Here is a 12,309-nt window from a genome sequence, read left to right as displayed (position 1 = left end):
TATATATATATATATATATATATATATATATAAAGAAGTTGCCCTACTCGGTATTAGAGGCGTAGGCCAAACCAGACGCGGACCGCTACATCACATAGCGCCTGCTCCACTGGCTGCAGCTACTAAAATTACGACCAATGTTGGCCTACGTACACTACGCGGTGAAGCGTACGTCTTCTGTTGTGTACATCCACTGTGGGGTGTATACACACTGTCAGCTGAGTCCTTTACAGTTGACTTAAAAGCAAAAAAGAAAGGCGGTTGCACAGTTGGGCGCAAAGTGGGCGCAAAGTGCTTAAAAGTCCCCAAGCAAACCTTCTCTGGCTCTCCGACCCCCTAAAGCAGCAGCAGCAGCAGCGGCACCTGCAGCAGCACGTCTGCTGCTCCCGCAGCCATCCGCATTCCCTGCGGCGGCGGTGTTCGCCGAGTAGTAGCGAGGAGGGACAAGATATTCGTCCTGTTGATCTATCTCCTTAATTTTACAGCTAACTCTTCTAACTCCACATTGAGGGGTTCGAATAACTGCCATAGGTCTGGCGCCCCTGGTTGGAGTAGTTCTGGTTCTGCTGCTGATAAGAAGTCTGGTAAAAGTTGCTGGCAAGCCCAGGAGGCTGAGAGTAGTGTGTGTACGCGTTGTAGTTGTAGTACCCCCCGGCAGCAGCAGCCACCGCAGCCTGCTGCTGCTGTTGCTGCTGCTGCTGTTGCTGGTCCGCGCTGCTGCTGCTACCCCCGCGGTGGTAACTGCTGCTCCTGCAACAACAAAAGCAACATACATACAAAAGAAACGCCTAGGAAACACCCACCAGCACAGAAATGCCCAAACCGCACACTTAGCACGCAATCAGCGCCTCTGTTGTTGCACACAGTCTCAGCATATTCGTGTATACTGCCCCTGCTGCTGCTGGCACGACATGCCCTGGGTACAGCTCCCAGTTGCCCCCCAAAACGTAATCCGCACAACCCCAAAACACAGATCTACATGCAGTGACCCGCAACAAAAACTTACAGCTGCTGCTGCTGCTTGAAATTGCTGTTCTTTCCATATTGAGTGGACACGACCGAGTTGCTGTTCAACTGTCCCTGCTGCGGCTGCTGCTGGTGCTGCTGCTCAGCCCTACCCCCAATAGGGCCCCCGGAGCTGCTGCTGCTGGCAGGGGGAGCCCCGCTACTGGCGCTGCTGTAGTGATACTGCGCTCCTCCCGCATTGCCGCTGGCAGGCGGGGTCCCGACCTGAAGAAGCACCACCAAAAACATCGAAATGAAGCAGCCACATTATCCTCTATAAAACAGACGCCATGCACGAGCAGCAGCACACCCACAAATGAACAAGGCCAGCAGCAGCAGCTCTGCATTAACTAACCTTTAGCTGCGGGTGTTGGAAGCTGCTGCCTGAAAATCCTGGAGGCGCAGCAGCAGTGGCAGAGGCTGAGGCTGCAGGGTAGGGGTTTGCTGCAGCAACACCCGCCACATGAAGACTGGGGTTGTAAAAGGTTGAGACGCCTTGTCCTGCTGCCGCCGCTCCGGCCGGAGCTGCTGCAGCGTGCTGCTGGTGCTGCTGCGGGCCCGTTACTCCAGCACCTGCTGCTCCTGCTGCGCCTGTTGCTGCAGGAGCGAGGACAACTCCAGGGGTCTGAGGCGCAGTTGCTGCACCAGCGGCACCAGCGGGTGCTGTACCTGCTGCTGCTGCACCTGCGTACATCTCCGTTGGGGCCCCTCCTGCTGCGGTTGCCGCTGCAGCATCGTCGAAAGAATCCTGGTGTGTGTAAGGAGGATAGTTGTGCATGTATCCCTGGGGGAGGGCTCCCGGGCCTCCCTTGGCACCATAGGGGCCCCCCATAATCCCGTAGTGCGGCAACTGCAAAAACAGCAGCACAAACAAGCACAGAAAAAGCAGCATACACCCAAGATCCAAGATCCAGCAGATGCAGCAGCAGCATCAAACCAGCACATGAGGAACTCGCATAAGCAGCAGCAACAACAGAGGCACCGTTAGGAAAAGAGAATGAAACAAAGAAACCCACAAGATTGCCGTGCCCATAGTAGACGCTATTGTACTGGGGATACGTTGTAAGCCCGTGGTAGTTGGGATAGCTGTATGCTGCTGCTGCTGCTGCCGGCTGCCCCGTGAGGTTAGGCGCCAGGCCAGGAGGAGGCGTGAAGGCGTGTGAGTTGTTGTAAGCTGCTGCTGCTGCAGCCTGCTGCTGCTGTTGCCCAGGGGTGGCCTTGCCACTGTTGTAGTGCTGCTGCTGTTGCTTCATCTCATCGCGCTGCTGCCGCTGCTGGTGAGCGGAGCCGTCCAAAGAACCTCCCGACGGCGGCGGGGGAGGTTGCTGCTTGCCTTGCTGCTGCTGCTGTTGTTGCTGCTGCTGCATTAAAGGTCCCACGCTGCGATTGAAGCCGTTGGCATCTCCCCAGCTCCCTCGCCCGGCCTGCTGCTGCCCGTAGTGCTGCGGCTGCTGGTGGTGCTGCTGCTGCTGCTGTTGCCCATAGTGGTGCGGCTGCTGCTGCCCGTAGTGGTGCTGCTGCTGCTGCCCCCGCCGCTGCTGCTGACGGTCGTGGTGTAGTCTCTGTTCCTGTTGCTGCTGCATGTGCTGCTGTTGCTGTTGCATGTGCTGCTGTTGTTGCTGCATGTGCTGCTGCTGCGGTTCAACACATGAGCGACCAACGGCTTTCTGGCCTGGGTCCGTCTGGTGCTGTTGCAGTAGCTGCTGTTGCTGCTGCTGCTGTTTCTGAGCAGCCTTCCGCTGTGCTGCTTCAATTTCGAAGATGCGGTCCATATCCTGTTGCTGCTGCTCCTGCTGCTGCGGCAGGTAGATGGCACCTGCGGACGCGTCGTACCCTCCCCCAGGCTGCGTCTGCTGCTGCTGCTGTGGCTGCTGCGGCTCCGGCGCAGCGGCCTGCTGTTGCTGTGGCTGCGGCTGTTGCTGCTGCCGTTGCTGCTGCGGTTGTTGCTGTGTAGCAGCATGGAAGGGCTCGAACGAAGAGGAGACCGACCCAAAGACCAACGCCTTAGAGCCGAAGTTGGAGGCCCCTCTAAACCTAGCAGGCATCACAACCGGTTCTGCTGGCGTCACTGTTACAGAAGGCACCGCTGCTGCTTCTGCCGGTGCTGCTTCTGGCGACTGCGGCTTCGGGGAGTGCGGTGGACTCGGCGGCGCCGCTTCTGCTGGTGAAGCTGCCGTTGCTGCTGCGCTAGCTGGCGCTGGAGACGGGCTCCTGGATCGCCCCTGAACAGCAATAGGAGACACCTCCCGCTTAGCGGAGGACGACGAAGGAGCAGCTGAGCTGGCACTCGGCGGAAGCAAAGCCTGACTGTGCTGCTGCTCCTGCTGCTGCTGCTCGGTAGCAGCAGCAGCAGGCGCAGGAGAATGCGAACGCGGCGACGGGGCACACGGAGTGCGTCTGCCTCTGTGTGCAGCATCTGCTGTTGTTGGCTTGGGGCTTGCTGGTGCTGTTGTTGCTGCTGGTGCTGGTGCTGATGATGCTGCTGGTGCTGATGATGCTGCTGGTGCCGGTGCTGCTTGCGCTGCTGCCGGTGCTGCTTGCGCTGCTGCTTGTGTTGCGCCTGCACTCTTTGACAGTTCTGCAGCTGCTGGAGCTGCTGCAGCTGGCGGCTGCGGCTGTGGCGCCGGCCGGATCAGGCGAGCGGCCCAAGTCCTTGGCTGTGCTGCTGTTGCTTCTGCTGCAGCCGCCGGGGCTGCTGGAGCTGCTGGAGGCTGAGATGCGGCATCTGTCTTAGGAGCCGATGGGCTGCGTTGCTGCTGCTGCTCCTGCTTCACACCGCTTGCAGCAGAGATCCCCTCGGCACACTGCTGTTGCTGCTGTTCTTCATCATGCTGCTGCTGCTCCTGACCTTGAGATTGAAGCTGCTGCGTCTCTGCGTTTCCCTCACCTTGAGCCTGGGACGATCCTTTGTTCTCCTGGTCTCTCGCTGCGCATAGCAACACAATAACGCATGAAACAACTTCCTTCTTGCTGCAACTTCCGTGTTGCTGCAACTTTCTTGTTGCTGCTGCAGTTGCAATTGCCCACCGTTCTGTCTCCTCTCCGAATATGTGCGCCTGCCTTGTCCGCGTTGCTGTTGTCTACGTCCTTCGAAGCCCCTGCCGTCTCTGCCCTGCCTATAGCCTCTGGTTTGCTGTCTGGGTCCTGTCTGCTGCGGCTGTTGCTGCTGCTTTTTTCCGACCATCTTCCAGGAACCCTGTTCATGTCCAGTGCTCTCCTCGATCACCCTCGCGACTTCGCTGTGTATGAGATCCTCTCGGTGCTGCAACCGGCGAACAAGCTGGAGAACATCTTGTTTGCTGTAGTTGTAGCACTCTAAGACGGGGTGAACAGACTCCACCATGCTGGCGGTTCTTGGAGAAGCAGAACGCACATCATCTGAAGGGAAGGTCATGCGGATGTCTCTCACAAGGGAGAGATGTGAAGCGACACGTGGGTCTGACAAGGAAGCAGCAGGAGGCGCCTTCTGTGCACCGCCGCCTGCTGCCGTTGTGGCGGCTGTAGACTGCTGTTGCTGCTGTTGCGATGACGATGGAGCGGAGTTCTTCGCCTTCCACTGTGGCGCGCCGCGGGCCCCCCCCCGAGCTCCTGATGGCCTCGCAGCAGTAGCATGGGGGCCCTCCTTGCGCCCTCTGCCAGCCCACTGTTCTGTTTGCTCTGAAGAGGCCCTGGTCTTTGCACTAGAGGGCCCCTGAGAAGCCCCCGACGGAGACGCGAGAGCTGTAGAGCTAGCAGCAGCACCGCCAGCAGAAGCCGCCGCCGCAGCAGCTGCTGCCGCTGGTGTGGTGGCAGGTTCACTCGATAAGGCTGCACCCCCCCTCGCCATTGTACTCCAACTATCTAAGACAGCGTCTAACCTTGTTTATTCAAAAAAAGGAAACGCTCGCAACAAACAGGTTTTGCAGTAGAGATCGCACGCAGTTCTGATGCCTCTCTTGCTGCGCAGGTCGTGCGCCAGCAACAGCAGCAGCTGCTGCTGCATGAGGTGCCCCGCTGCTGCTGCTGCTGCTGCTGCTCCTGCAGCCCTGCAGCACACAGCCAGCCCCACAAACCCACTCATATTCTCAAAAAAGTTGTTATCGAGCTGACAAATAAAGCACCGTTTTAAATTTGGCATTTAAAGAGCAAAAGAGCAGTTTAAGGACCTTAAGCATCTGCGCAGCCGCGCAACCAGTCACCCTACCAGGCCCCCCCACCACGGTGGCTGCTTGGTTGCTGAGGCAGAAAAGAAAACACAACTTCAGGAGGCGTCTCAAAGCAAATCTTATACAATCTTTAAACAGAAAAGAATACACATGACATATGCCTGTGTCCCTTGCAGAAGAAACACGACAGAGGTGGGGACTCACCGGGCTCAGAGGGATGCCGAGAAGCGTGTCCTCGATCTTGTCCGAGGGCTACAGCTAGCTGCAGTATAGCCAGAACACTATACATAGTAGTTTTGTAGAAACATCTGGCCTCCCTCCACAGTGTACAGGCCTCCTGAGCCCAACAACCCAAGCATCTACAGCTGCTGTAGGGGGGACTCAAACATGATCTGGGCAGAGTTGGGTACACGGTCTTGAGAGGGCGCATTGACTCATGCGCGGCCCTAGTAGACACATGGCAAGCAGTCAGGAGGCTTCAAGAGTTCTACAGTGTTCGTAAAGACACCTCAAGACGGCGTGTTGGTGCTTGGGTGTGGGATTGTCTTGCACCCTTGAGCTGCAGCAAAGAGCGTTTGGAACTTATGGCGGCCTCTTCATCTCTCGCAACTCCTGGTGATTGATCCGCTGCACAGATATTCGCGACACGACCGAACGACAATCAGCATGACAGCCTGCAGGGATCAATATTATTCATCACTCGACTTCGTGTATGCGTCCGGCCATGTTCCAATCCATCCCGATAACAGGCGCAACAGCGCATTTCATGCCAATACTCGCAAGCTGGACTACACAATCTGGCCCTTTAACTTCCTGATTGCACCTGCCGAAATGTAGACACACGTCAATAACGATTTCTTGAGTCCCTGTGGTCCGTCGGAATGAGCAGCAGCATCCACAGCACCTGCGACGTGCTGGGTAACTACTCCGAGAGGCGCAGTGAGTTGCCGAGGTGCATGAGGTGCCAGAAGGAAGCCACGCACGTCCGCAGCATTACACTTTCCCACGCAGCTCGCACCAGCACATGAATGTGTGCAGAAAGCAGAGGAAGACCAGTCCAGACACCACCAAAAACGAGTTTTAGTTGCAAGTTTCAACGCAGGTGCTGTTGGTAGATTTACATCAACAACAAAAAAGCGCGTAGGCGATCTAAAGGAACGGAGAAGCTCATTTTACGCTTGGCAGCATCTTTAGCTGTCAATTCTCGGTTCTTCGCGTTGGCATGCATTGCCACGCTTCGGCAGTCTCGAAGTAGCCTCATATTCATGGAGATCCCATTAAACGGTTTATGGTGTTTTTCTAAAATGGTTCATGGAACCACCGAAATACTTCCATGCCTTGCCACAAAAGGTCAGCAACGTCTTGATGACAAGCCACACTTGGAAGGAGGCTAAGCTCTTAAACACACGTGAAACAGTTCGTACATGCCAAAGAGACCAATATTACGTCAAATAACCGGGAGAAAGGCAAGCTGAATGGATGGATATCTGCGGTCCGTTTGCTCGAAGCTATTCCTCACTTGTACAGAGCACCCTTGCGCCGGCAGCAGCTGCAGACATCATGGATCCTAAGGTTGGGATTCGCATAACTATTGGGCGATTGTTGCTGTTTGGCTACCCAAATGGCCCCACTTCCTCTTGGTACGCTTTGTGCGTATTCGATTGTGCCGTCCAAATTTCTCCTTGAACCCCATTTACCAACGCTTTATACAATTGGATTTGGTGGGAATACATCAGGCTATTGAACGGCGCTGAAGTTGGTTCACAATAACCAGGGTGGTACACAGGTGCAACCGCCTCGCCGTACACACACCAGCATAAGCATAGCGCAAAGAAAAGGAGATATGAACGCACACAGCCACGGTAATCTTCGTCTAAACTCAATTTCAGGGGTGTCCTTCCAGTTGAGCCTAAAAAAAATGCAGGACTGGCAACAGCTGAACTGGGGCGTCTTCAGCGAACTAAATAACCCCGGCAGATACGGGAGCCTGTCAACTTCTGGATGCCACATACACCGAATTAGGCTCACTTCTCACCGAGTCCCAAACTTTGTGTGTAAGCAGCAAGCAAACCCAGAATCCTGAAGATGGCGCGAGAGGTAACGGGACGAACTGTTAAAAAGGCAGCGGTACAGAGTCGCAACGAAGCATGTGAAAATACGGCATTTTCTGCTCAGTGGATACCAGTATTTCGCCTTGTTTGTGTTTTGTCGCTGTCTTTGGCTCCTTCTTTGTCCCCGTAGAAGAAGAAGGTAGGGAGGTAACTGATGCGTACAGAGATTAACTGCCGTGACAAAGCCACGTTTAAGCAGGTATTTCCATTTTGGCAAGCGGCTTGACCGCCTAGATGATTCAGCAGTCGGTCCACTATTCGGCTTCTCCGCACAGAAGCAACACCTCCATTCCAAAATAACAGTAGCCTCATATTCGCCCAGCCGGCAACGGTTTATGCATTTTCAGCAATTTGCGTTTGCTCGGCAAACGTTGTCGGGTAAACCTGCGGGCTGTGCAATTATTCCAATGCAACTAGCCACCGTAGGGCAGGCCCTGATCAACTTTCATTATCTAGATAAGACGGGACAGACTATCTGGCCGTCTTATCGTCACCTTTTTTCGTGCACCGCACCCCTCCTACTTATTGGTATTATACAATAGGAAGCCTAGTGTTACGTGGAAGGGGTTAGCACTTCCCTTCGTCTCTGAATATTCCAACCATCAGACAACGTTGCAAATGCAACGAGTACCCGCGAGCAAAGGGCCGTGGTGAGCTGCACAAGAGTCATATATGGAGAGCATGTTGCATTTCGCAGGTGCAACCCACCTCGCAGAAGCCCCTGCTGCAAGCCCACGTGCTGGCACACTGCATAAGCCCTCTTGCTGCTTGCACCAGCAGTGCTTGCAATAGTTTACCATTGCCTTAGCCCCAAACAGAGAAACCTACCCTCGATAATGGATACTTCTAATGACAACATTTAAGCATGACGCCGCAGTGTGGTTCTTGTAACCGTAAGGAGGGAGCTGCAATGCTCCAGCAAATCCGAGGCGTGTTTTAAATGGCAGCAGGAGAGGAAGTGCGGGCTTACAGACTCTTCCGTCTATCTAGAAACTATGGTGCAGTAAGTGTCGATACAGAGGTACTACGGGAGTGGAGTCTCTCTAATGGGAGGCCCCCCAAGTGCATCGCACACAGCTGTAAGCAAGTATGATCTTCTTCTTAATTTCTCCGGCGCGTTGTCGTGCTCCTATTTTGACCTGGTGCCGTTTGTTTCAATAATTACTTCTAAGGATATTTATGGTGCTTCATACCAGCAGCATGTAGCATCAATGTCTGTATAGAAGTGTGATGATGCAAGTCCTGTGTAGCCACTCACTCACTGCTCCTCCACAGTGGGAGGCGGCGGACCCAAGGAAAGCCCCCAAGCTTGTTGTTGTTATAATGATATTTTAGAATATAGATCTGGTATAAAGACTTTTCTTTTGTTCTTCTAGTTCTGCTGCTGTCTTTCTCCTCTAGTACGAGGTAGCAGCTGTCGCGCTCAGACAAAGGAGGCCCCCAGATGCTGCAAACCCTAAACCCTATACTGTAAACAATAAACCCTCCTACTTCCACCGGCTGGTTTTAAGCCCCAAATCAAATACCAAGACTCCCGGCTCCTTTTATCCCAAGAGAGCAGCATAGTGCTTTGAAAAGTTGTTTGCTGGGGCCCCCAGTGCTGCCGATGCAGTTGCAACGGCAGCAGCAGCAGGCCCCTGCTTCCCTCTGCTTCTCGTTCGGCATTGTTTTACATATACCCTAGAGGGATAACAACTATCTGCACACGACGCATGCTGCTGTCTGGGGAGGGCCAGCGGCGGGTCTGTAGGAGGAGACATGCAACAGCCGCAGCAGCACGTGCAGCGCAGCGCGGAGGCAGCAGCTTTTTGGCAGCAGCAACACACCCAGAAACAGCAGCTGCAGCAACAACACGTGCAGCACAAGCTGCAGCAGCAACGCGTGCAGCAGCAGCTGCAGCAGCAACACGTGCAGCAGCAGCTGCAGCCACAGCAAGCGCAGCGCCAGCAGCAGCAAGAGTATGGATTTCCGCATAGCAGACCTCCTCAAGAGGCTATGCTCCCGAATGAACACTCCTTTCAACCGCTGCAGCAGCTGCAGCAGCTGCAGCTGCAGCAGCTGCAGCAGCAGCAGCACATGCAGCAGCAGCAGCACATGCAGCAGCATCAGCACATGCAGCAGCAGCTCCAGCCCCACCATGTGCAGCCAAGCCCAGCTACACTCCATCAGCCTAACGAGCACCCGTACCTACAAGACCAGCAACGGCACATGGGTATCTCCGTGGCTGTAGAGCCTCCCGAAGCCCCTCAGCAGCAGCAGCATACGGAGCAGCAGCAGCAGCTGCAGCAGCGCAAGAGCTGCGTGTATGCTGCTTCCGTAGACGTGACAAAGCGAGTGCCTCCTCCGCTGCGTGAGCGGCAGGTTGCCGCCGGTGCAGCGAGTGAGCCTCTGCCCTATGGATCAGCTTCTGCTGAAGCGGCAGCAGTAGCAGCAACACTGCATCCCAAGAAGATTGAAATGCGTTTGTTTCTCCGACGGCTAGGAGGGAGGTATGTTACAGAGGCCGGAAAGGAGGAGTTGGCTTTGACAGCAAAGCTGAAGGAGCTACAGGAGGAGCTCAACCGCGTCCAGGCGCAGATGGGGAAGGGCCCTACTGTTCAGCAGCAAAAGGAACCCCACAAATGCCTGTGCGGAGCAGCGTGCTTGGAGGCTGCTGCTGCTGCTGCAGCAGCAGGAGCTGATGTTGCTGCTGTGCTACAGCAACAGCAACAGCAGCCACTGCACGGAGACACCATCCTGTACGAGATGACAAAGTTCCAAGATTTGGTTGACGACGAACACAAGGAGAAAAAGAAGAATTTTAGGAATGTCGCAGGTAATCAGCAAGCTTGCATTCGTTTGCTGCAAGTGCTGCTATCCCTGCTGAGTCGGCTGCTGCCGTTTACTTGGCTGGGCATATTGATGCTCCTGCTGCTGGATTCGCCGTCGCAGTTATTTGTGCCCCTCCTTTTGTTCCTGCTGCTACTTTTGTTTAAGGCGCCACATTGTTAGAGGGCGAAGTTTGATCGTACTGCTGCTGCTTCAACAGCGAAAACAACGGCAGCTAGAGTAGCAATGACAGGAACCGGAACCGCAACAACAACAGCAGGTTTCCGTGTTTGAATTGTTCCATTTTTTGCAGGTTTGTGCAAACGTAAGGTGGAGGGTCAGCCGAAGCGGCAGGGGCAGAAGCAGGAGGAGATGGAGCGCCAGTGGCGGCAGCAGGCAAAAGTGTTGAGTGGTGGGGTTGCTGCTTTTTGGTTAAAAGTTGAACGTGTAGTCTGGGAGGACCAGAAGAGATCTCTGCAGTCGCAACTGCAGCAGCAGAAGGAGAAAAACTTCGATCGATTCGTCAAGAAGGCGTTGAAAGTCTCCAGGGCCATTGCAGGAGGCATTAGAAGGGTACAGCAGCAACAGTACAAGCAACAGCAGTAGTACCTAAAGATGGGTTGCTGTCGCTGTCGAATCATCTACTTAAAAGTGTCCTCCCTTCTGCTGCATGTGCATGCCTTTGTAGATATATTTGAGTCCGTTGTCATGTGATTGTCGTTAAACCTCTTGGTTTGTGGCGCAGGGGTTTTGGTTCGATATGGGACTTAGCGGCCTGCGGTGTATGCGTTGTTCAGGCGCAAGATGAGGGACTTTACGGGGGAAGTTGCTTGGGTGGGACCCCTGACGGTGAAACGACTCATGAAGAAAGTACGCAACATGCACAGCAGCAGGAACAGGAGGAAAAGCAGCCGCAACAGCAGCAACGGCATCGACGACGATTGCAGTCACCTCGGGGCTCAAAAGAGGCCTCAAGAGACGGTGACGAAACAGGCAAGGCGAAAGGAGCAGCAGCAGCAGCAGCACCAGGTGAAGATGAGGACTTTGAAGCATCAGGAAAACAAGCGGAGAAGCAGGAGGCGGAAGACATGGAGCTTGATGCTGAGATGGAGAGGGAAGAAGAGTCGGGAGCAGACAACGTGAAAGAAGGTGACGAGGCAGGCGACCTGGAGAAAGAAGCAGAGGAACCGCTAGAAGAACTGCTGAAGTATGGCGAACGCTTTCCTCTACTATATAGCTGTTTCGCTTCTGTTTTTTTCTGTCCTCTAGGTCATGTCTATATGTATGACCGCTTCACGGTTCCTCTCTTCTGTATGTGACCACCCGTTGCTGCGTTTCTCTTGGTTGTTGTAATCCGTATGTCATTTCTCCGGATCTACATAAGCCTAATGTATGTAGATGATACAGCACTTTATTGCCTCCTCTGCGGGTGTGATTCACCTCCGTTCTTCTTTTGGGAAGGCGGGATCGAATGTTTCCGCGAGTCTCTTTTCCACCGATTGGACTTGTTGTTGCACGCTTTGGCGGGGGGTTGGTGGTCCTTTTACTGGTCTTTCGTCCTCATGCCCTTTTGCTGGTTTGTGCGGCTGCCTTCATATATATTATATTGCAGCAGCATTCTTCCTGCATTTGGTGCCTTTGTTGCTGTATTCATGGTACATTGCTGCGGTATCCATCTCTGTGTCCTCGTTTTGCTGCTGTCGCTATGGTGCTTTCGCTTATTTCCTTGTGTCCAGGCGCTACGGCTACTCCAGCGTTGCGGACTTCCGCCAACGGGGCAGAGACGAGACCGGAAGCCAAGAGGATGATGACGCTGAAGCTTCGTCAAATGCGGAGGAGCCAACACCAGAAGAAACCACACCGGCAGCAGAACCAGTACCAGCACCGGAGGCAGCAGAAGCAGCAGAGGAAGTGGCAGAAACAGAAGCTGAGCCCCAGCCTCCTACCCCACGCAACAGTACGCGACCCCGCCGAGCGGCCAGTCGCCGGGTGCTGGAGCAGTTTGAAAATCTTCAGAAGGAGCAACAGCAGCAAGAAGGCCAGACTCCGGAAGAGGACGAGGAGGGTTTAGCAGAAGGCGGCGAAAACATTGCTGCTTTAATCAAAGAAAGAGATGAAGAGGATTTACAGCTTGACCAAGATATTCACTCAAGCGAAGAGGAGTCTGAAGCGGGCGCAGAGGACCTCATGAACGAGGCAGATATGCCTCTTAGCGAGATTCTTAAGTGAGCTATATATTA

The 12,309-nt window shown here is 54.4% G+C and overlaps 2 protein-coding genes across 2 annotated transcripts; one reads left to right on the top strand and one right to left on the bottom strand.

The window, feature by feature from the left end:
• Window positions 1–494: 494 nt before the first annotated feature.
• On the bottom strand, window positions 495–4,831 carry EMWEY_00047900 (hypothetical protein, conserved; the record flags this gene model as incomplete). Its single annotated transcript, XM_013479322.1, has 5 exons — window positions 495–750; window positions 1,007–1,230; window positions 1,361–1,855; window positions 2,022–3,931; window positions 4,033–4,831. The coding sequence occupies 5 exons, from the start codon at window positions 4,829–4,831 to the stop codon at window positions 495–497; spliced, it is 3,684 nt and encodes a 1,227-aa protein (XP_013334776.1).
• Window positions 4,832–9,019: 4,188 nt separating this feature from the next.
• On the top strand, window positions 9,020–12,294 carry EMWEY_00047890 (SNF2 family N-terminal domain-containing protein, putative; the record flags this gene model as incomplete). The annotated part of the gene is made up of 4 exons (XM_013479321.1): window positions 9,020–10,076; window positions 10,383–10,642; window positions 10,867–11,276; window positions 11,806–12,294. Coding segments are annotated over 4 exons (2,216 nt in total), but the record flags the coding sequence as incomplete, so codon positions are not given.
• Between the last annotated feature and the right edge of the window lie 15 nt (window positions 12,295–12,309).

This window comes from Eimeria maxima, genomic scaffold (genome assembly GCF_000499605.1).
Source record: "Eimeria maxima Weybridge genomic scaffold, Emw_scaff1057, whole genome shotgun sequence".
Classification (NCBI taxonomy): Eukaryota; Apicomplexa; class Conoidasida; order Eucoccidiorida; family Eimeriidae; genus Eimeria; species Eimeria maxima.
Note: the sequence above shows the minus strand (reverse complement) of the source record. Positions and strands in the feature narration are given on the sequence as shown.